Source organism: Scyliorhinus torazame, chromosome 6, assembly GCF_047496885.1.
Source record: "Scyliorhinus torazame isolate Kashiwa2021f chromosome 6, sScyTor2.1, whole genome shotgun sequence".
NCBI lineage: Eukaryota > Metazoa > Chordata > Chondrichthyes > Carcharhiniformes > Scyliorhinidae > Scyliorhinus > Scyliorhinus torazame.
The window spans coordinates 166,965,009-166,988,187 of record NC_092712.1 but is presented as its reverse complement, the minus strand read 5'-3'; the positions used below and the strand labels follow the sequence as shown (position 1 = coordinate 166,988,187).

Here is a 23,179-nt window from a genome sequence, read left to right as displayed (position 1 = left end):
GTTGATCTTTTCTCTACACCTTGCTATAACTGTAACATTGTATTATACATGTGACAATAATAAATCAAATCAAATCAAATCTAGATTTAGAAGGACAGGAGCAGCATAAGTATGGGAACACCACTACCTTCAAGACCCCAATCAAATCACACATTCTGACTTGGAGCTACATCACATTTTCTTCAGTTATCAGGCCAAAAACTTGGAACTCTCATCTTATTAGTCCTATTGTCTGCCCACACCACATGGACTGCAGCTGTTGAAGAAGGCGTCTCGCCAGCACCTCGTCAAGGACAATTGAGGATGAACAACAAATGATGACCTAGCCAGCAATGCCCATATCCCACAAAAGAATAAAAAGTGGCAGGTACTAAAAGAGTAGATTATCAAGATTCCAGTGTAAATGCTGAATTTTCAAAAATATTGATGAAAAAGTTATTACATTTGTGAATGTGCAATAACAAGATATTAAAGGGCTAAACTGAACCACTAATGCCTGAAACATAGGTCGAAATTTTGCAGCCCAGCAAATTTTCCCGTGGCTGAGATAGCGAGCTATTGGCTGCGAGAGGGATCTTCTAGTCCCACCGAAGTCAATGGCAGTTTGCATGGCTCACCAACCATGCAACCAGGAACTCGCTAATGGAAGGTCGACTTCAGCGACCAGAAGATTCCGCCAGCAGAAAGGGATGGACAATTGCGGTGAGAGACTTATAAAAATTTTGATTGGTTTAGGGTTGAAAAAATATGTACATTTTTTGTTCCAAAACCAGTTCAGTATTATTAATAACAATATTAAATACTATGGTAGCAATTTGACTTGATCCTGCAAAGTTTAAATACATAAATTTCACACAGTTGCAAACCCTAAAAATGTAACTTTTATTTAGCAACTCGCTCACCGGAGATTCTCTCAGGTAATATGGCAAGATTCCTTCCCCATGAGGTGCTATTCTTTTAAGGTCTGCGAGTGTGATATATCTATAGGGAAAAACAACACATACAATAAGATGACAAATTAATAGTTTAGCATACATGTTACAAATTCAGTCCTGGTCTTTGCACACCAAGAATGCATATCATAAATTTGGGTATATAAGCCCTTGGGTGAACTGGAAAACAATTTAAATAACTGAACACCAGCAGTTTGGCAGAGAAGGTTAATAACAGCAAAAAAGCCTAAAAAATATAAAGGGAATCAAAATGATTAGAAATGCCAAGAGAAACTTTGAAAAAAGAGATTACAAAGGGAATTAGCAAAGGTATGAAGCACAAGAGTTAAAACAATAGTAAAGCCTTGGGAGCAATTAGAGATGCAAAGGGAAATAGAGGACCAATGAGTATTGGAGTTGCCAAATAAGAAATTTGCCTCAGCTTTCACAGAAATATGTGGCAACATGAATACAAGGGTATTTGGCTTTCCGCTAAAGTTATAGCAGATAAATGTAAAACCCCAGCAGAAATTACTGATACACAACTTTTAAGATCAACCCCGAAAGGATGAAGAGAGAAGTTAGGATACATTGCCCTAGAAAGTCAAACCTTAATATAGGTCTGTAACCAAGTTATTTACATTTCATAAGTTTTCTGTGGCATTCCCATTGTTGGTAATTACAAATACAGAAAATACTTAAATAATTATCTAACCATCAATAATGAACACATTTCACAACATTGAACTCAAAGTTTATGTCAGAAACAGAAATGTGACATTACAACTCAATATATTCCAAATAAATATCTCAAGTAATTAACTAATTCAAATAGCCTTTCTGCTCCTAAATGTGGGCATGATCTACCAGCAGCGTTACATCAGAAAGGTGACGCGACCAGTACATGCCAAGAGATCTCTCTTCCGACATCTACCGGGCTCACCACACCTTGCGAGATCTAACACAATCTCGCGACACGTCGTGATGTGAATCCCACCAATTGTGGACGGATCACGTATGAGCAAATCTGCATATTAGAACAAGACAGCAGGTCTCACTCTAATATGCTCTCCACAAATATAACCAAGGCGTTGGAATCTAACACCTTCACCTTGGAGATCTCGGGTGAGTACCGTTCAGTGCTGATCCCCACAAACGGGGACCAATCGGAATGGCAATGGGGGTCTCCCAGGGGATTGGAGGCCCCCAGGAACTTATCCTCTGGGCACGGTGGCACCTGGCACTACTGGTGCCACCCAGGTACCTTGGGACTGCCACTGTGGCATTGTACCAGGGTGCCAGCCTGGTACTGCCAAGGTGCCAGCCTGACAATGCCAAGCTGACATTTGTCCCACAACGGGCATCGGGCCCAGGGATGACCTTTGCAGGTGCTGAGGGGCCAGGGGAAGGGGGGGCCTGAGGACCTCCTTATAGGTGAGTTGGGGTTGTGGGGGTTCAGAGGTCGTGTCGGGGGGGGGGGGGTCGAGAAATTGGGGCGCCATTCTGCTGCACGGAGAAGTTCCAGAGAGTGAAGCTCCTCTGTGCAGAAAGCAGACTAAGTGCAGCCTTGTTGTGGAGTTCCCCGTTGAAGTCCAAATCTACCCGAATTGGAACAGAGTCCCGTTCAATAGCATGCGGTTTCTCGGTGCCGGGAAACACCCCTGCTAAATGCGTTTGTTATGGAACACTGTTCCCATTCGGGTAGATCGTGTCTATACCACAGCTATATATCATGCACATTCTGTGCAGTCTAAATAAATTACTTAAACTTTTGATGACATGCACAAGATTTGGTAGTTATCAGTTGAGGTAGTTGATCATCAAGTACTGTTCATGTCCTGTATATGAACATATCAGAACTGCCAAATATGAATATATTTAAAAAAGCAAATACTGTATTTTACAGCAACCAACTCACCCACGTGGTTCGAAGATGTTTGATAACTGAAACAAAATATCAATTTCCATAGGTGTCACTTGACCAAGTTCCTGGGCAGCGAGAGTAAATTCCTCTGGATTTAAAAAAAATGTACTATATTGCTTCATTATTTAACATTAGAAAAGGACTATTCTACTTGAAGATGTATCTTCTATTACTAGACATAAGGTATTAATCAAATGTGGATCACTGCAATAAGAGCATGTGGAAATTTCCATGCAGCAGTGCCAAAAGGTCCAACTAATGAAGTATTTTTGCTGCAGTAAGAACAAGCAGTAAAAGTGGTCAGATAAGACTGATTACAATCCCAGTCCAAGCACATAGGGCAGTTTGCTGTACTGAAATATAAGTTACAGAATATTTAATCTGAACTATAAAGCCATTTCTATAAAATGCCATTTTGGATGTTAGCCTAGTTAGTTTTTTAAATCCCCATGTATCGGACTCTCTGGCTTACTTAAACTTGACGTACATGTAAATAAGAGTAAAAAGCAGCAAAGGTATACAGGGAGGACTAGTAAGCTAAAATGCAGTAGCCAAAAGATGTGTTGCAGATTGAGCTGGGCCAACAGTGACTGATTTTTAAAAACAGCATATGCATACTTATCCCCTTACCCTCCCCACCTTTAAACCTGGGAAATATCCAGAGGCATAATCAGAAATCCTTCTAACCTTTACTAACATGCTTATTTATACTGGAGCCAGATATGGTATGGTAGACTCCTATAATGAGCTGCATGTTGTTCAGGAGAGCGTTAAAACCATTATAGTAGGAGAAGCTGACTTGATGGGTTGGAGTACCTCCCGCTGCCTACAAATAATAACGGAAAACAAAAATAGTAAATTTTACTCTTGCAAAGTTATTCATATCTTTTGAATTGGAAATACTTTGGACTAAAATTCCTTACATGCAGTACAGTTACTTGGGGATAAACAAATCTTAAATGATATAGTTAAGACTGACCCTAGCCATCAAAAGCTCTACTATGAAAGTTTCCGCAGCAACTAATTATAGGCAGAACACAAGGCATCTCTTACGAACCTAAAAAATGCACATGTATAATGGGAGTAATTTACAATAGCATAGAGCCTTAATTTATTGGATTTGAAAGCTAATCAGTAGGAATTAGGCAACAGAGTTGCAACTCTGCCATAGAGAGTTTTTTGTGTGTGTGTGAGGGGGAGGGGGGGGGGGGGGGTGAAGAGAGAAAGAGAGAGAAATGCAACTCCCAGCCACCTGCTTTTGTTTCATGCATATGGATAGCAATCTTTTCCAGTCTCAGTCTCTGAGAGAGACTTTAGTGAACTAAATTGAAATGGCAGCCTACAGAGCTTGTCTCATGGCAGTGTCACATGACTATGGCAATCTAGGTAGTAAATTAGTACGCTGAATATTCAAAACGCAAACATCTTTCTTCTCGTAACGAACAAGAAGCACATTTCCGTGCATAATCCTGTGTTCTGAGAGTTACCCACGTTATCCACTATTCTTGTGCATTAACAACTATTATGTTCTACTAATAAGTTACTGCACATGTGTTGTACACATAGGGAAGAGTTTTGCACTCCCATTTTCGGGGGACAGGATCGGCGGTCTAAGCGGGAAATCCTGAGGGAGTCCCAAAAAGTGGGCGGTATACTCAGTTTGCCGACGGCAAAAATCGCAAAATGTGATTGGGCGGAGAATCAGTTCCAACAGCAAAATCGCGGTGGGTGCAAATTTGATGACAAATCACAATTCTCCGTCACCTTGACAGCAACGTCAATGGGTACTGGAACGCACGTACAGTAAACACCGTTTGCATATCATTAGCGGGCACGACCCAGTATTCTCCGGGGCCTCCACGATTCTCCGCATTCGATGGGCCAAGTTCCCAATGGCGCGCGCGGTTCACTTGTGCTTTTAAAAATCGTGAAACCAGCGTCATGGCTGATGAAGGAGAGAGAGAGGAGGTAGGACACAGAGAGGAGTGACTGTCGGCTGTCAGGCAGGACACTGGTTGGGGTGGGGGGCGCCCCTGCCAGGATCAATAGCGGGGGAGGGAACAGACCGAGCAAGCTGAGGTGACCCCCATGGTACTGGGGCGGTGCCCAGGCACGGACTGTCATTACCGTGGCCATCTTGCTGTGCACCTCGCCTGCCACCCACCTAGGCCCCTAGTTCTGTGGAGTGATACTGGCCGTTTGGGTGTCCTCAACCCTGCATTTCCAAGGCTCCCGCGCCACCTGGTGCTGCCAGTCCTGGAGACTCACTCTGGTCGCGACCAGGGTCTGCATGCTCGCGGCCATGGAGCACAGGGAGTGGACCATCTCTGTCTGTGACTGCATCACATCACCCATTGACTGTGCCATCACCTTCTGGGTCTGTGTCACATCAGCCAGTGACTGAACTGTGTCACCTCCCTCCGGGACTGGGCCACCTCCCTCTGTCTGCGCCACGTCCAGGTGGCTCTGGCACATGGTTGCCGGACCCTGTCTTGGGCCTCGGCCAACTCCTGCACAGAATGCCCCAGGCCTTGGACATGCTGATCCACAGCTGAATCCGTTGCCCCCAATGCCTCCACCATGGACGCCACCCGTGCGATGTGGCACACATTGTCGGCACCACCTCCTGCGCGTGGTAGGACTCCTTCAACTGCTGGATGCTCGCCGACAGCCCCTCATGTATTCCCTGGCTCTGTGACTGTATCTCCAATATGGATGGGACAGACTGTTCCAGAAGCTCGAGACCCATCTGGACGGCAGCTAGTTCCACGGGTCGGCCTGTCCTCCGACCGTCCGCCCATTCGGTACCTGTTGTACCGGGTCAACGATGTCGAGCTCCGGGGTCTCCGGAGTCTCGGGCGGAGAGCTGGTATCCAATCTGCTTTCGGAGAGAGGAGGGGGGTCCTCCAGCTGTAACACTGGCTGGGGCAGGAGGAGTAGGGTTACGGGTGTGTGGGACACGGTTTAATGCCAGGGGCACAGTTCTGCATACTCACTCTGGCCGCCCTGAGGAGGTGGTGCAGTTTCTCCCGGCATTGCTGGCCGGTCCGGACGGTGTTGCTGGTGGCGCTGACGGCCTCTACCACCTGCGCCAAGGCACGACGAATGGCGACAGCTGGCAGCCTCCTTCCCGAGCCCGGGTACAGGGTCAACCTCCTCTCCTCCACCGCGCCCAGGAGGCCTCCAGCTCGGCGCTGGTGAAATGGAGTGTCGCTCTCCTTGCTGTCATCTTGTTGGCCACGATGGTGTGTGTGGGGAGTGAAGAGTGTATTTGAGGCTGCAGTTTGTCAGCCTCCTGAGTGTCAATCACGAAACCGGCAAATCTGGCATTGTTTCTCATTGGAATCAATTGTGTTACACGTGGCGCTGGTGCTAGCCCCTTAGCAGTAGCGGACTCAGTCCAGATATGGCGCAAGTTTTGCTCCTGTGAAAGTCCACAAATTCTGCGTTGGTGTCAACACTTAAGTCTCAAATACGGATTTCCCATTCTAATTTTTTCCACCAATGATACAATAGGAATGATGATGGTAAAAGTAGGGATCCCCATTTGAATACATTTAAATATAATTATCAGTCATTCATGCCTTATCGCTTCTTCCCCCCTTTCATATCGGCGTGAGGGTATGCCGAAGTGAATCATACTAGGTCTCCCATGTCGTGCTTGGAGATTAGAGATTAGAACCCGCCAGAGGCATGCCGAGGAAGTGCTAGGAGAAATCCCCGTGCAGCAGTGCTGAGGGAGTGTTCTGTGGTTTGGGTTGGGGGGGGGGGGGTGATTGGTGGGTGTTCCAAGAAATAGAGGGGGTTCTCTGTGTAATTTAAAAAAAAATTACGCCTTAAAAATGGCGGCGTGATCTTTTAAAAACGAATTGCTGGCAGGGTAGGCTCTGTGACATCATGGGACCCTCCCCTTCATTCTTTTTTGGCAATATGCAGAACAATACAACAGGGAAAGGCACCTTTAGGGATGGCGGCTTCCTCACCATTTTTCCCACCCGCAGTGCCACTCTGCCTATTTTTGAGAAAATTTTGCCCACAGTCTTTAAACTTTGCCGGTCTCTTACTGGAACGTTTACATGTTGGCGATTAATCTGGGTGATGCTCCTTGTCCAGAGAGTGTCATTCCCTTGACCCTGATTGCCTTGGTGACTACTATTGTTCCATTGCGGTTCCTGGAGACTTGTGAACTATTGGGAGTGATAGTAGTTTCGTACTCAGTGCAGCTGGTGAGAGTCCTTCTCCCTGAAGGCCCAATTACTGTGACGGAACAGTTTAGTTAGTTCTGCTTATATGCCTGTGGTTGCACCAGCGTAGTTTGGTCAGTCACTTCCACTGCTTACAATCAAAATGACAATTTTGCTATGCATGTGCCAAGTTCCTATGTGGGCTGTCTCCTGTTGACAGAGTTGAAGGTTTGCATGCTGAATCGCTCTCTAAAGCTCAGCTCTGGTAATGGTTTGAAATCAAACTCAAATTTAACTGTTATTTCATCTTGATCTTTTCACTCATGCCTATTCCTACTTCTGGTTTCAGTGGCTTTTTAGCTATTGGAAGAGTAGTTTCCTTGCAGCATGACATCAGTCTCTGGACAATTCTACATTCCCTGCCTTCAGTCAGTGTGTTTGTCCACTCAAGGATGTGATTTTCATTGCTGCCTAAGCCTTTCCATTCTACTGGGGATAGTGCAGAGAAATTGTATAGTGCTGAATGCCCCAATCTTTCGGGAATTGGCTGAATTCTTCACTTGTGAACTCAGGGCCATTGTCACTCATCACAATGTTTGGAATGCTGTATTGACTGAAGTGCTTTCAAGCATTTTACTATTTCTCTTAAACGTTGTTGACGTTAGCTGGTCTAATTCCCAGTAGTCAGAAAAGTAGTGTACAGTGACAAAATAATCCATTCCTGCCAAAGTCAATGGGTCAGGCCCAGCATCATCCGTAGTGTCTCCAGGATGCCACGTATCATCAACAGCTCTCTAGCTTGTTTCGCTTGGTGCTCATTACCCGCGCTACATTGGCCGACATGGTCTGAAATTTCATTGCTCATATTTGACCGGGAAACCACATCTCTTACCTTTCTCAGAGTCAATTCAATTTCCGATGGCTTGCTTGGATATGTTTCAGCATCTCTCACCATTCTTTAGGATTGATGACACTTATTTTCTTTGTACAAGATGCCACTTTGGGCTGTCATACGTCTTAGTATGCCCAATATGCTCTTGTGACCACAGGTCTATCCTTGATGCCCTCTGACCGTTCTTTCATCACTACTTCTAATAATGCTTATGGAGTTGCACCTTGTTTGGTAGTTTGCTTGATTTGAGCAAGGCACATGGCTGCCAGATTCAATATCTCTGCTGGATTGATGGATTCCAGATCATGTTGAGCTAATGCTTCACATTGAATCTGGAAGATGTCACATTCTGTTGTAGTCGTCTCAACTTTCTTCATAGGGAGCGCTGCTCTTGACAGCATGTCCGCAATGTACATCTGTTTTCCCTGCTTGTGGATCACGTTGAGATGATAGTTTTACAAGCAAAATAACATTCTTTGCCATTGCTTTGAGCAGATAGTAGTGGTTTGTGGTGGACTCCACATTTGCTTTGTTTTTTCCCAAGCAGGTACTGTTGAAAATGCTCACAAGTAAAAACAATAGCCAGGCATTCTTTCTCAATCTGAGCATAGCATCATTCCATTTGCATTAATACCCTCGATACAAATGTGACTGGTTGTTCCCAGACCCAACTCACTGGCGTCACTCTACCATCATGCTAAATGGGAATGAACAGGTCTAGCAACAAGACTGTTGGCCATCTGCAGTAGAAGAATTATACTCAAGCATAATCTGCAACCTCATGGCCCGGCATACCCCACACTCAGATCTAAGCTCTGCAGTCCTGCCACATCCAGTCATGAATGATGGTGGACAATTAAACAACTCATTGGAGGAGGAGACTCCACAAATATCCCCATCCTCAATGATGGAGAGGCCCAACACATCAGTGCAAAAGATAAGGCTGAAGCATTCGCAATAATCTTCAGCCAGAAGTGCAGAGTGGATGATCCATCTCGGCCTCTTTCAGAAGTCCCCAGCAAGGGTTGATGAAGGTAGAACAGTGGATGCGGTGTACATGGAATTTAGCAAGGCATCTGACAAAGACCCACATGGCAGATTGGTCAAGAAAGTGAAAGCCCATGGAATACAGGGCAATATGGCAAACTAGATTTAAAAAGTTGGCTTAGTAACAGGAAACAGAGTAATGGTTGATGGCTGCCCTTACGATTGGAAAGTTGTTTCAAGTGGTGCTCCACAGGGCTCAGTGTTGGGACCTTTACATTTTGTGTCATATATTAACAATTTAGACATGAATGTGGGGATATGAATAGGAAATTTGCAGATGACACAAAGTTTGGCCGAGTAGTGGATAATGTAGAGGATAGCTAATATCTTCAAAACAAAGTAGATGGGTTGATGGAGTGGGTGATAATGGGACAGATAGAATTTGACACAGACAAGTGAGGTCAATCATGTATTTAGGGAGGTCAACAGTTGTAGGAAGTACACAATAAATGGGAATATACTAAGAGGGGTAGACGAAATGCAAGATCTTGGCATACAGGTACACAGGACACTAAAGGCAGCAGTTCAAGTAGACAAGGTTGTTAAGAAAGCATATGGAATTCTCTCCTTCATTGGCAGAGGTATAGAATATAAAAGGAATGATATAATGTTAGAATTGTATAAAAGAGGGCAGCACAGTGGGTTAGCCCTGCTGCCTCACGGCACAGAGGTCCCAGGTTCGCTCCCCGCTCTGGGTCACTGTACGTGTGGGGTTTGCACATTCTCCCCATGTTTGCGTCGGTTTCACCCCCACAACCCAAAGATGTGCAAGCTAGGTGGATTGGCCATGCCAAATTGCCCCTTAATTGGAAAAAATGAATTGGGTACTCTAAATTTATTTTAAAAAAAGAATTGTATAAAAGAACTAGTGAGGCCACAACTAGAATATTGTCTGCAGTTGTGGTCGCCACATGACAGGAAGGATGTTGTTGCTCCAGAGAAAGTGCAGAGGAGGTCGATAATAATGTTGCTAGGGATAGCAAAGTGTGGCTATGAGGAGAGATTGGATAGGTTGGGGTTATTTTCCTTGGAATAAAAAAGACTATGGGGTGACTTAATTGAGGTGTACAAAATTATGAGGGGAAGAGATAGGTTGAACAGGATAAAATTGTTTCCCTTGGTGGAGAATTCTAGAACCAGGGGACATACATTCAAGATAAGTGGCAAAAGGCTCAGAGGGATCTTTGGGGGAAACATTTTTACGCAGAGGTTAGTGGGAGTCTGGAATTTGCTGCCCGAGTTGGTGGTGGAGGCAGAGACCCTAAACTCTTTTAAAAGGTTCCTGGATCTGCACCTTAAGTGCTTTAAGCTACAGGGCTATGGACCGGGTGTAGAAAGCACCTGATTGTCCTTGGGCTGGCATGGACAAGATGTGCTGAATGACCTCCTTCTGTGCTGTACCATTTCTATGATTCTAGCACCATTGATGTTAATCTTCAATCAATTCGATTCATTCCACATGATATGAAGAAATGGCTGAACGCACTAAATTTTGAAATGGCGATGGGCCATGGCATTATTCTGGCAACAGTACTGAAGGCTTGTGCTCCCGAACCTGCCATCTAATAGTATAGAACTATAACTCTTCTAGTACAGTTATAACACTGCACACAGCATCTATCCAATAATGTGGAAAATTATCCAGGGTATTGACAGGGGTGTCCAGTTTTTATAGGTGCTCCCAATATCCTGTCTCAAACAATCCATGGCGTGAAGGGGAAACCAGCTTTGGCACCCTGCCCCTGGATGAACGAGGTGGACATAAACTGACTGCGATAAGTCGGATGTGAATGTCAGAAAAACAATTTTAAAATGGACACAAGATCCTGGTAAACAACAGGTGACAGGATGGGGTTAAATCATGAGCTGATCACAAGTCATCATTTTGTTTAAAGTAAATTTTACTGGATAATATAGAAGTGACAGCTCCAAGGATTCGATCAAGTCCAAGTGGGGTGGGCTATGGATTTATAGAAAACGCTATAATTAGTGTGTTTTTATCAGTGTTAGCCGATTGATCGTGGCATTTATCCAGATCTTTCTCCATGTACATGAACCGAGCTTGGAATAATAAAGCCGTCTTAACCCGGTTGATGTGTCTACTGAGCTGTGTATAAAGTTAAGCCATATGAGGGAGGAACCCCACGTAAAAGCTAGCTGAATACTCAGGCCTTGGAAACGCTCCTACAGGTATGTCCTGCACACAAGAAACAGGACAATACAACCCAGCCAATTACTGTCCCATCAGTCCACTCGCGATCATCAACGTTATCAAGCAGCATTTGCTTAGCAATAACCTGCTCACTGATCAGTTTGGGTTCCAATAGAGTCTCTCAGGTCCTGAACTCATTACAGCCTTGGTTCAAACATGGACAAAAGAGCTGAATTTCAGAGATGAGGTGAGAGTGACTGCCCTTGATATCAAGGCAGCATTTGACCAAATATAGCATCACTGATCCCCATCAAAACTGGGGTCAATTGGAATCAGGGGGAAAACTTTCCAATGGTTGGGGTCATACCTGGCACAAAGGAAGATGGTTCTTGTGGTTGATAGTCAATTATCTCAATTCCAGGACATCATCGCAGGTGTTTCTCAGGGTAGTGTCCTAGGCCCAACCATCTTCAGCTATTTGATCAATGACCTTCCTTCCATCATAAGGACAAAAGTGGGAATGTTCGCTGATGACTGACCATATTTAGCACCATCCTCGACTCCGCAGATACTGAAGCAGTCCATGAGGGCAGCACGGTAACACAGTGGTTAGCACAGTTGCTTCACAGCTCTAGGGTCCCAGGTTCGATTCCCAGCTTGGGTCACTTGTCCGTGCTGAGTCTGCACGTTCTCCCTGTGTCTGTGTGGTTTCCTCCGGATGCTCTGGTTTCCTCCCACAGTCCAAAGGTGTGCAGGTTAGGTGGATAGGCCATGCTAAATTGCCCTTAGTGTACAAACAATGTGAGGTAGGGTTACGGGGATATGGTGAAGGTGTGGGAATAGGGTGGAGGTATGGGCTTGGGTAGGGTGCTCTTTCCAAGGGCCGGTGCAGACACGATGGGCCGAATGGCCTCCTTCGGCACTGCTGATTCTATGAACAAATGCAACAAGAAATGGACGATATCCAGACTTGAGCTGACAAGTGTCAAGTAATATTTGCACCACTCATGTGCCAGGCAATGATCATCTCCAACAAGAGAGAATTTAACCATCGCCCCTTGACATTCAGTGGCATTAACATCAATAAATCCCCCGCTAGCAACATCCTGGGGGTTACCATTGACCAGAAACTAACTGGACTAGCCAGATTAATACGGTGGCTACAAGAGTAGGTCCAAAGCTAGAACTCCAGCGGCAACTATTTCACCTTCTGAAACCCAAAGCATATCCACCATCCATAAGGAAAGTCAGGAGTGTGATGGAATACCTTCAACTTGCCTGGATGAGTGCAGCTCCAACAACATTCAAGAGGCTCAACGCCATCCAGGATAAAGCAGCCTGCTGGATTGGTACCCCTTCCATAAACATTCACTCCCTCCACCACCAACGAACAGTAGCAGCAGTGTGTATCATCTACAAGATGCACTGCGGGAACTCACGATAGTTCCTGAGGCAACAACTTCCAAACCCATGAGCAGTACCATCTGGATGGACAAGAGCAGCAGATAGCCAAGAGCACCATCACCTGGAAGTTCCCCTCTAAGTCACTCACCATCCTGACTTGAAAACGTATTGTCATTCCCTCATCGTCACTAGGTCAAAATCCTGGAACTCTGTCCCTAACAGCACAGTGGGTGTAACTACGCCAGGCGGCTCACCACTACCTTCTGAAGGGCAACTAGGGATGGGCAATAAATGGTGGTCTAGCCAGCAAAGCCCACACCCCGCAAATGAATATTTAAAAAATACAAAATGATGCTGCTTCTTGCACTTAAAACACTGCTTTCTATGTTTATCAGTTAAATTTAGAGAGGTATACACAGTGTATCTATCCCTCCTCAGTTACGTTAGGAGTGTGACTACTCTACTAAGTTCAGGCTTGTTAATTAAGTCTGCTGCAATCTCATGGGTTTATTGTTGTAAATGGAAAAACCACCAGTTTGCCAGGTAACACCATACAATCTCAGTGGAGTTGGAATGGAAAAAAATTACTGCAGCCATTTTTACTCATCCAGTATTTACTTTCACCCTTTGTCCGTTTTCCTTTGTCCCCTTCAGCAGTTTTTTATTTTGTAGATTTGAATGTTTCTGTTCCTGGATTCTCAGTGTCGTCTCTACCTCATTTCCTGGGTTCAAAAATCTATTTTTTTCTCCACTTCTGTACAGCATTTTCCGTGAGAAGCTTTATTGAACTGAATAGAAATGGCAGCCGACATTGCTTGCCTCATGGTAGAGCCACATGAATTTGGCAAGCTAGAGAATACACTTAATAAGATTGCATTTTCAAAACCCAACAGCTTTGTGCCCAAACCACAAATGGTCAAGATTTGAAAATTACCAGGGATTTAACCTCAGCCACTCCACTGACACACCAGGCCCACCTGATGCTGGCTAAGCAGATCTGTTCCCTCCATCACAGGGGTTATTTATTATGCAAATCAGGATCACACAGCAGTTGTTCTTAAAGGTGCTCAAAAACGACAACACAATGTCATAGTTATATTATTGTGCAGCTAGAGGAAACAGGAGTGCTTACTGGCTCCAATAAACTACGGCGAGCTGCTGCAGGCTCAGGCTCAACCCCTTCAGTGTTGCCTCACAGATCATAGAATTTACAGTGCAGCAGGAGGCCATTCGGCCCAAGGAGTCTGCACCGGCCCTTAGAAAGAGCACCCCACTCAAGGCCTCCAACCCAACCCTGTAACCCCTCCTAACCTTTTTGACAGTAAGGGCAATTTAGCACAGTCAATCACCTAACCTGCACATCTTTGGACTGTGGGAGGAAACCGACGCAGACACAGGGAGAACATGCAAACTCCACACAGACATCGACCCAAGCCGAGAAACGAACCTGGGACCCGGGAGCTGTGAAGCAACTGTGCTAACCACTATGCTATCATGCCACCCTTCCCCTGGACACTCCTGTTGGCCAGGTCAGCATGGCTAGAACTTATTGGTTTCAACTGATGACTGCATCAGGATGCGCACTGCATCAGGATGCGTATTTTGTTTCTGCATCTCACTGCTTCCATTGAAATGAGGCCATCAACATTAACATAATGTGGAGATGTTGGCGTTGGACTGGGGTGAGCACAGTAAGAAGTCTTACAACACCAGGTTAAAGTCCAACAGGTTTGTTTCGAATCACTAGGTGAAGGAGCTCCGAAAGCTAGCGATTCGAAACAAACCTGTTGGACTTTAACCTGGTGTAAGACTTCTTACTGAACTTTAACATACTGAGCAACTCCTATTCACATACTGAGCAACTTTTCATTGATTTGCTGCTCATATTGAGAGCAACGCGAATTTCTCCCCCTTGATCACGTGAGAGGCACTTTAAAGACCATTTTTTGTGGAAGTAATTTCATTGAATAATCCTACATTCTTTTAAAACATTGGGATCACATAAGAAAGGCCATCATTGTTGAAAATATGATCATTCAATAAAGTTCGATATGAATGCAGTTTTACATATTTAAACTGGTTTCAGCATTCCACAGAACTTACGTGTTCAGTATAATTATGCAACTTACTGTTACTAAAGATTGTTCCACAAATTGAGTTAGCATGTGTGGGCGAACAGTGACCATGATTTCTTTGAAATCCATGACAGAAATGCTGCCGCTCTTATCTTTATCTCTCTGCATAAAAGCCTGTCGTGCATGTTCCTGCTGTAATTCCTGAAAATTCAGAAAATATATTTGAGTCAAAATGTTTTAAAATTCTGCTGTTTATTTCCATTTTATGTATCGAGTGAGATAGGATGGAAATAGAATCAACTCTCTCATCAAAATTAGACCAAACCACAGTAATATTTGGCAAAATCATACCACAGTATTGACAATTTCCAGGATTTTCAGATGACAACACCCTCATGTCTGTTCTGCCAATGTTTTAAAATTCATCGCTCACATTCTGTGCAAGTATTTTAGACCACACTGAACAATAAAGCAATTCATGTTTGTGGTTTAAGCAATACCAGCTACTCTAGTGCAGCTCCAGTCATAACCTTAGTGAGTTGATTGATAGTTTCTTCAGTGATCCAAACTGCAAACTCCCACATTCTACTGATTGTTCCCATCAGATGGTCTGGTCAACCTGGTTTTGGATTATATGGTATAGTGTGTACTAAGAGAAATTCTCTCCATATTGTAACAGTAAAAGGGCAGTCAAATAAGAGGTACAATTAAATCTTCAGCAACAGATAAACTTACTTTAGGATTAGATATGAAGATGAGGAGCGGGATTCTCCGTTGGCTGACGCCAAAATCGGGAAACATGATTGGATGGAGAATTGGTTCCGACCCAAAATCTTGGCGGGCGCCGATTTAACGCCAAATCGCAAATATCCCTCACCTCGACAGTGCTGTCAATGCGGTCTGGAATTCATGTACAGTAAACACCGTTTGCATATCATTAGCGAGTCTGACCCGGTATTCTCTGGGGCCTCCGCGATGCTCCTCCTCCTCCGATGGGCCGAGTTCCCAATGGCGCGGTTCAGTTGTGCTTTCATAAATCGTGAAACCAGCGCCGTGGCTGATGAGGGAGAGGAGGTTGGTCACAGAGAGGCACGACCTTGGGCTTCCGGGCCAGACACTGGCCGGGCTGGCTGGGGAACAGGCCGAGTGGCTGTGGTGACCCTCACGGGACTGGGCGGTGTTCAGGCACTCACCGCCATTGCCACAGCCTGCAAGGCAACCATCTTGCTGCGCACCCCACTGATCACTCACCTTGGCCCCTGGTTCTGTAGAGTGACACCGGTCATATCGGTGCCCACAACCCCGCACCCAACCTCCCACCATACTCTGCGCCCCTACCCAGCTGCCACGCGGCCCCGGCTCACCCAGGGAAACGCCCACAGTAGCCGCAGGGCGCAGGCCGCAGAGTGTGCCACTGGCAAGAGCAGTGTCAGCCAAAGGTACCCCTGGCGGCAGGGATGGGTGTGAGGGCCAGGGGACCACACGATGCTGGCATTCACCCTGGTGCACACGTCATGCGGCCTCCCATGCCTGCCTGACTCCAAGTCCTGCCCATCCACCGCCTCCCCCGCACCCTCCTCATCGGACGAGGCCTGGCGTTCCTCCTCCTCCAGCACATTGTCCCTCTGCTGTACGATGCTGTGGAGGACGCAGCAGGCCGCCACAGTGCGGGCACTGACGGGGTCAGGGGTGCAGAGGGGGGGGGGGGGGATGCGGGGGCAGAGCCGGCAGTGCCAACTGGGGTCACCATGTAGCCCATTGGAACTGGTTGGGCACAGGGGGTAGGCACCATGCTCTAACAAGTCAGTCTTTCACCCCCTGCAAACAATGGATATTGAAATTCAACCAGCAATGGTGGCCTTCCTGCTAGTCACCACAGCCTTGGGGGATGCTCTGCGATTGTACGAGCTGGAGTGGCTCAAGGAGGAGGAAACTGCTGCAGCGGAGCATGCAGCAGCGGAAGAGGAGGTAGCTGCCCAGGATGGAGAGCTGGTTGCCCAACAGGCTGAGGAGGAGGAGGAGGTGCAAAGGAGGCACCGCATGAGGCCTCGTGTGTACCGCCAGTGCCTGTCGGATGAGGCAGTTCAGGTGCCTAGACCTTTCTGGAGGCGCCCTCCAATATGATGCTGAGAGGGTTGCCTGAATTGTGGCGGCCTGCTGCGTCCTCCACAACATCGTACAGCAGAGGGACAATGTGCTGGAGGAGGAGGAACGCCAGGCCTTGTCCGATGAGGAGGGTGCAGGGGAGGTGGGGGATGGGCAGGAGTTGGAGCCCCGACAGGCAATGGAGGCCGCACAACGTGTGCACCAGGGCGCACGCACGCAGGATGCTCTGATCGCTTGCAGGTTCACCAATTGGGTTGGGGTGGGGGGGGGGGGGACAGGCCAGGGACACCGCATCCCACCATGATGCCACCCCTCCCCAGCCACTCCCTGCCCTACAACCCTCGCTGTGATACATACCTGCTACACTACGGGGTGGGGGGCCCTGGATTTGCAGTAATACCGGGTCTGGTCCATGGGATGGAGAATGAAAACCCGCTGTACGACGAGATCTGGTGCTCTGTACCATTTGACAACATTTGACTCCTGCCCATGGTAGCACTTTCCACCATCCACCTGGGTTATCCCTGCGTGCGAGCTGGCCATTCCATCATAGACCCATCGGATCTCTGGGTTGAAAGTGGTAGGGATGTTTGGTGGGCACGGTCGGGGGGAGCCCAGGCCATCCACCACCGCCCATTCCATCCCCCCCCCCCTCTGGCCAGCCCAGACCAGCTCACCTCTCACACCCATCTGATAGAGCACCTAAGCAGGTTGTATCAGTGTGACCAGGTGTTTAATGTGGCAACATATATAAGGAGTCATGCCCTATCCCATATAGCTAACCTGTGCCCTGCACCCATGCCACTTTAACTAGTGTCTAGCTTTCTGGCCTTACTGGCCCGAATGTTATGTCTTGGTGGTTCTCCAGACGCTACAGCAGGTGTGGGGGTGGCCTGCTGTGATTTCGCCCTGCGACCTGGGTCCCCGTTGGCGGCCATCTTCTGGGGCGACCGGGCCTGGATGGGGAATGGTCTATTGGGGGAAAACAGCAGCGGCTAGAGCAGTGGCACCATGGCTGGCTCTGTTGTTCATCAGGGAGGGCCAACGCACAGAAGAGCAATAGTTATAGGGGACTCTATAGTCAGGGGCACAGACAGGCGCTTCTGATGCTGTGAAAAAGACTCCAGAATGGTGTGTTGCCTCTGGTGCCAGGGTCCGGGATGTCACTGAATGGTTGCAGGGCATCCTGAAGGGGGAGGGTGATAAGGCATAGGTCATGGTACATGTTGGTCCCAATGACATGGTAGAAAGAGGGATGAGGTCTTCTATCAATTATTCAGGGAGATAGGCAATAGTCTAAACAGCTGGATCTCACTGGTTGTAATCTCTGGATTACTCCCAGTGCCACGTGCTAGTGAGTACAGAAATAGGAGAATAGCAAAGATGAATGCGTGTCTTATGAATTGGTGCAGGAGGGAGGGTTTTAGATTCCTGGACCATTGGGACCGTTTTGGGGGAAGGTGGGACCTGTCTACTTCTAAACTAGAGCAGGAATAACATCCTTGCTGGCGGGTTTGCTAGTGCTGTTGGGAAGAGTTTAAACTAGTTTGGCAGAGGAGGGGACGCAGACTGATAGCAGAATAGGGACCTAGTATAACATAGAAAGGCAATCAGGTCAGAGGGAATACAGCGGTAGTAAGTTTCAAGGGAGTAATACAAGGCTGAATGGCCTCTAATGCCAGGAGAATTAAAGGTAAAACGGGTGAGTTAAGGGCGATGATTTACACGTGTAATTATTATGTAATAGCTATTACAGAGACATGGTTGAGTGAGGGGCAGGATTGGCAGCTCCACATCCCAGTATATAGAATCTTCAGGCAAGGCAGAGGAGGAAGCAATGCATTATTAGTTAAGGAGTCAGTTATTGCAGTAAGGAGAGATGATATCTTGGAGGGGGCATCAAATGAAGCTTTGTGGGTAGAGCTTCGGAATAAAAAAGGGACAGCTACATTGCTAGGTGTTTATTATAGACCCCCAGATAGTCAGCAGGAAATTGAGGAGCAAATATATGCACAATTCATGGAGGGGTTTAAAAATAATAAGAGGGTAATTAATTATATTAGGTGACTGCAACTTTCCAAAAATTAATTGGGGTAGCCATCATGTTAAGGACTTAGATGGAGTAGAATTCTTAAATGTATACGGGGAAACCTTTGAGATCAATGTGTAGAGGATTCAACAAGGGATGGTGCAGTGCTGGACCTAATTCTGGGGAATGAAGCCAGACAGGTGGTTGATGTGTTGGTGGGGGAGCATTTTAGTGATAGCGACTACAACATGGTTCAATTTAAATTTGTTATGGTCAAAGAAATAGATAAGTTGCAAAAAAAGGTTTCGATTTGGGGGAGAATAAATTTTAACAAAATAAGGCCGGATCTGGCCAAGGGTTACATGTGGGGAAATCTACAGAAGAGCAGGTGGGGGGGGGGGGTTCAAAGATGAAATGGGGAGGGTACAAGCCCAATAGGTTCTCATTTGAGTAATATGAAGGTGTAACAAACCCAGAGAACCATGGATGGCCAGAGACATTCAGGATACAATGAGAAGGAAAAGAGAGACCTTTGACAAGTATAAGGGGAGCAAGTCTGTAGAGGCATTAGTGGAGTACAGAAAATGCAGCATGGAGTTTTAAAAAGCAATTAGGAGAGCAAAAAGGGGATGAGAAAGCTCTGGCTTGTAAAAGTAGGAAAAATCCCAAGATATTCATTAAGTATATCAACGGGAAGAGGATAACCAGGGAAAGAGTTAAGGAAGAAATCTGTGGGTGGAGCCAGAGGACATTGGTAGAGTGTTGAACAAATATTTCACATCTGTTTTCACTCAAGAGAATGAGGAGAAAGCTATGGAACTCGGGGAGAGAAACTGAGGTTCTTGAGCAAATTGTCATAGGGAATGACAAGGTATTGGAGGCATTGGCGGGCTTAAAAGTGGACAAATCTCCAGGTCTGGATGAATGGTTTCCCAGGCTGCTGTGGGAGGCGAGGGAAGAGTTGGTAGGGCTCAGACCCAAATTTTTAATTCCCCTCTGGCCACAGGGGAGGTACCAGAGGACTGGAGAACAGCTAATGTGGTCCCACTGTTTAAGAAAGGTGGGAGAGACAAGCCAGGAAACTACAGACCAGTGAGTCTCACGTCAGTGGTTGGGAAACTACTGGAGAAGATTCTGATGGAGAGAATCGATCTCCACTTTAAGAGGCAAGGTTTGATCAGGGATAGTCAGCATGGCTTTGTTAAAGGGAGGTCATGCCGAACAAATTTGAATGAATTTTTTGAGCACGTAACCAAGTGTGTAGATGAGGGAGTGTAGTTGATGTAGTTTACATGGATTTCAGCAAAGCCTTTGACAAGGACGCATATGGGAGACTTAAGCCAAATGCACATGGTATACAGGGTGATTTGATACGGTGGATTCATAATTGGCTTAGTGGCAGGAGACAGAGGGTGATGATAGATGACTGCATTAGTGCCTGGCGTACCACAGGGATCCGTGTTGGGCCCCCTAAAAATGACGTGGATGATTATGTGGGGGGTAGGATCAGTAAGTTTGAAAGACACAAAGATTGGCTGAGTGGTTAACAGTGAGGTTGAGTGTCTGGTGTTACATGGGGCGGTACGGTAGCACAATGGTTAGCACTGTTGCTTTGCAGCACCAACCGGGTTCGATTCTCAGTTTGGATCACTCTGTGCCGAATCTGCACGTTCTCCCTGCGTCTGCGTGGGTTTCCTCTGGGTGCTTTTGTTTCCTCCCACAAGTCCCAAAAGACGTGCTTGTTAGGTGAATTGGATATTCTGAATTCTCCCTCAGTGTACCCAAACAGGCGCCTGAGTGTGGCAACTAGGGCATTTTCACAGTAACTTCATTGCTGTGTTAATGTAAGCCTACTTGTGACACTAATAAAGATTATTATAATGATATGCCAAGGGTGTTTCCTGTACATGCGTTCTGGAACGCATTGACGCCACTGTTGAGGCGACAGAGAATTGTGGTTTGGCGTGAAACCAACACCAGCCACCATTTTGGAGTCGGAACCGATTCCCCGCCCAAACACATTTTCCGATTCCGGCGTCAGCCGACGGAGAATCCCGCCCCATATCTTCTTCTTGGGGGTTGTCTGTAGTGGCCACGACTCAATCCTTGCGCTGTAGGTACTAGAGAGCTGCAAACCAATCAGATTGCCCGACAGCTCTCTGGAGTGGGATTTGCCCAAATGGGGGCAGAAGTTCAACAGGGGTGGGATGGCGAGAAGAGGGAACATGGAAAAACACATCTCCATGTAAAACCTAGTCCTAGAAGACAAGTACCACCCATGTTTTTTTTTGTGGTTTTACAGTAGTTTAATATGAATGCAATAAGTGAACACATTATTTTGGACAGATCAGACATGACTTTGGATAAAGAGAAGGCTGTTTAGCATAGCAAGAGCTATCTTTTCCCAGTGACCTATACAAAAGCATTGAAAATAAAACTAAAACCAATGTAATTCAGGTATAGAGACAAATGAATTAATAGATGAGGGACTCTGCATTGTGTGGAATGTCTTATGAGAACACCATTATCACTGACAACATTGGCTGAATACGAGATTCAACTGTCAGCTCCATGCACCAGTATATCCACATTAATACACAGATTCATTTCTGGTTTCAGAGGGAAAAGTACAGATTGCAATATGTAATGATCTTTGGCAAAGATAATCCTGCAGCATCATCCCAAAAGGTTATTCTGAGAGAATTCATAGTCTTCATTAAAGGGCATAACTACCCACATACGTCTCTCATATATACACACATCCAGTATAGTATAGTGCAATAACCTGGTAACGTATTGTTACAATTGCAACTGCATAGCTCAAGGGAATGTCCAACCATGACTGTCTTTATACCACGCCCATTTGGTCCTGCACTATTTAAGAACACCAAATCTCTTGATGGCCCAATGAGTTGAAGCGAATTGTGTTTGCTTTTTTTCCTTATCGCTCTTTATTTCATCACAAAACATGTGAGGCCCAGGCTAAAGATCTCCATATTGGGAATCTTCATTCACAAATTATTTGGGGTTGTTTCTTCTCCAAACTAGCCACATTCAAACTTCACCAAACCCTTCATGTCTAAAGCCAAAGGCTTCAAATTCCCCAAGTATTTAATGAATGTTTAAACTTCCTGGTTAGAACAATGTGTGGCAACAACCCATTTTCAAGGGAGCAAAGGAAGAACACATTTCAGGCTCCAGTTCCAAAGAAAAAGGAGGCAACCTCATGCATCTTCAAATTCTGTGAATACACTAAGAGGAACCCCAATTCAAGTAATAAATCTGTAGTACCTTGCAAGTCAATATGACTATACGCTTTAGGTACCAAGCAGTTGAGGTTTCTTTCCTCAACGCCATCCACTAATGCCTACTCCCCACCAAACAAATCAGGTGGAATCACATTTATTAAACTATTCCCCAGATGGCTGTTTAGCACAGGGCTAAATCGCTGGCTTTGAAAGCAGACCAAGGCAGGCCAGCAGCACGGTTCGATTCCCGTAACAGCCTCCCTGAACAGGCGCTGGAATGTGGTGACTAGGGGCTTTGCACAGTAACTTCATTTGAAGCCTACTTGTGACAATAAGCGATTTTCATTTCATTCATGAGTTGGAAACAAAAACTGCAACTTTTTGCTGAATTCCAAATGGACTGAATGACTGCAAAGGTTATCCACATGCAAGAGTAGAGTATAAGCAGTAAAAAAGGAAAGACAGCAAGACAGTGGTAACAGAGTGAAACATTGAGACTAACAATTGTCATTTCTTCAGGTTAACAGCCTTTCTATCCAAAGAGCTGCAGGTGACTCAGATGTGCTTCCCCTACTAGTCTTTAGTATCCACTTACACAGAATTTTGCCAGGTACATAATTCTTATCGATGCTTTCCTCTCGCAAGAACATGTGCAGGCTGCATTCATTCTGAGCCAATGGATGACCTGCAATTTTGTTAATGAATTGTTCTAATCCAACTCTTCTTTCTTCAATAAAGGACACTTCAAAAATTCCTTCATCCATTCTGAATGGGAGCTGACGTTTCTAAGCTTTTCCTGGCAACGGTGGCACAACGATCTTACTCCTCCCTCTCCAATTCACTTTTCAACCACTCAAAGTCGCTATATCGCCTGCGCACACCAGTCCTTCATCTTAAAAATGGGAAGATTTGTCCTCATTCAGACCTCATACGTTGTGTATTTACTCCGGCCGACCGTCTGCGGGTTGAAGATGTCGATCTCTAGGAAGTTGCTGAGAGGCCCGTAAGCGTTGTTTAAATCCTGCGGTTTACTGTGAAGTCTGCGGGTGTCAGCCACCCCCAGTGCCTCCGCCATCTTCCGGGGGGGGGGGGGGGGGGGGGGGGGGGGGGGGAAGAGAGAGACACAACAGGACAAAAAAATTATATGTTTAAATTGCAGCTCCGCTGATTTTACACCCGGCGGTCG

At 46.1% G+C, this 23,179-nt stretch overlaps 1 protein-coding gene and 1 pseudogene across 1 annotated transcript in view; both read right to left on the bottom strand.

The window, feature by feature from the left end:
* The window catches only part of slc25a13 (solute carrier family 25 member 13), a 470,724-nt gene that overhangs the window by 200,716 nt on the left and 246,829 nt on the right, over positions 1 to 23,179 (bottom strand). The window contains exons 5-8 of the mRNA XM_072510240.1: positions 14,665 to 14,811; positions 3,544 to 3,682; positions 2,851 to 2,944; positions 903 to 981 (exon numbers count right to left, since the gene is read on the bottom strand). Of these exons, the coding sequence (XP_072366341.1) occupies positions 903 to 981; positions 2,851 to 2,944; positions 3,544 to 3,682; positions 14,665 to 14,811 (459 nt within the window). The remainder of the gene's footprint in view (positions 1 to 902; positions 982 to 2,850; positions 2,945 to 3,543; positions 3,683 to 14,664; positions 14,812 to 23,179) is intronic.
* Positions 22,449 to 23,097, bottom strand: LOC140425137 (sorting nexin-12-like; annotated as a pseudogene).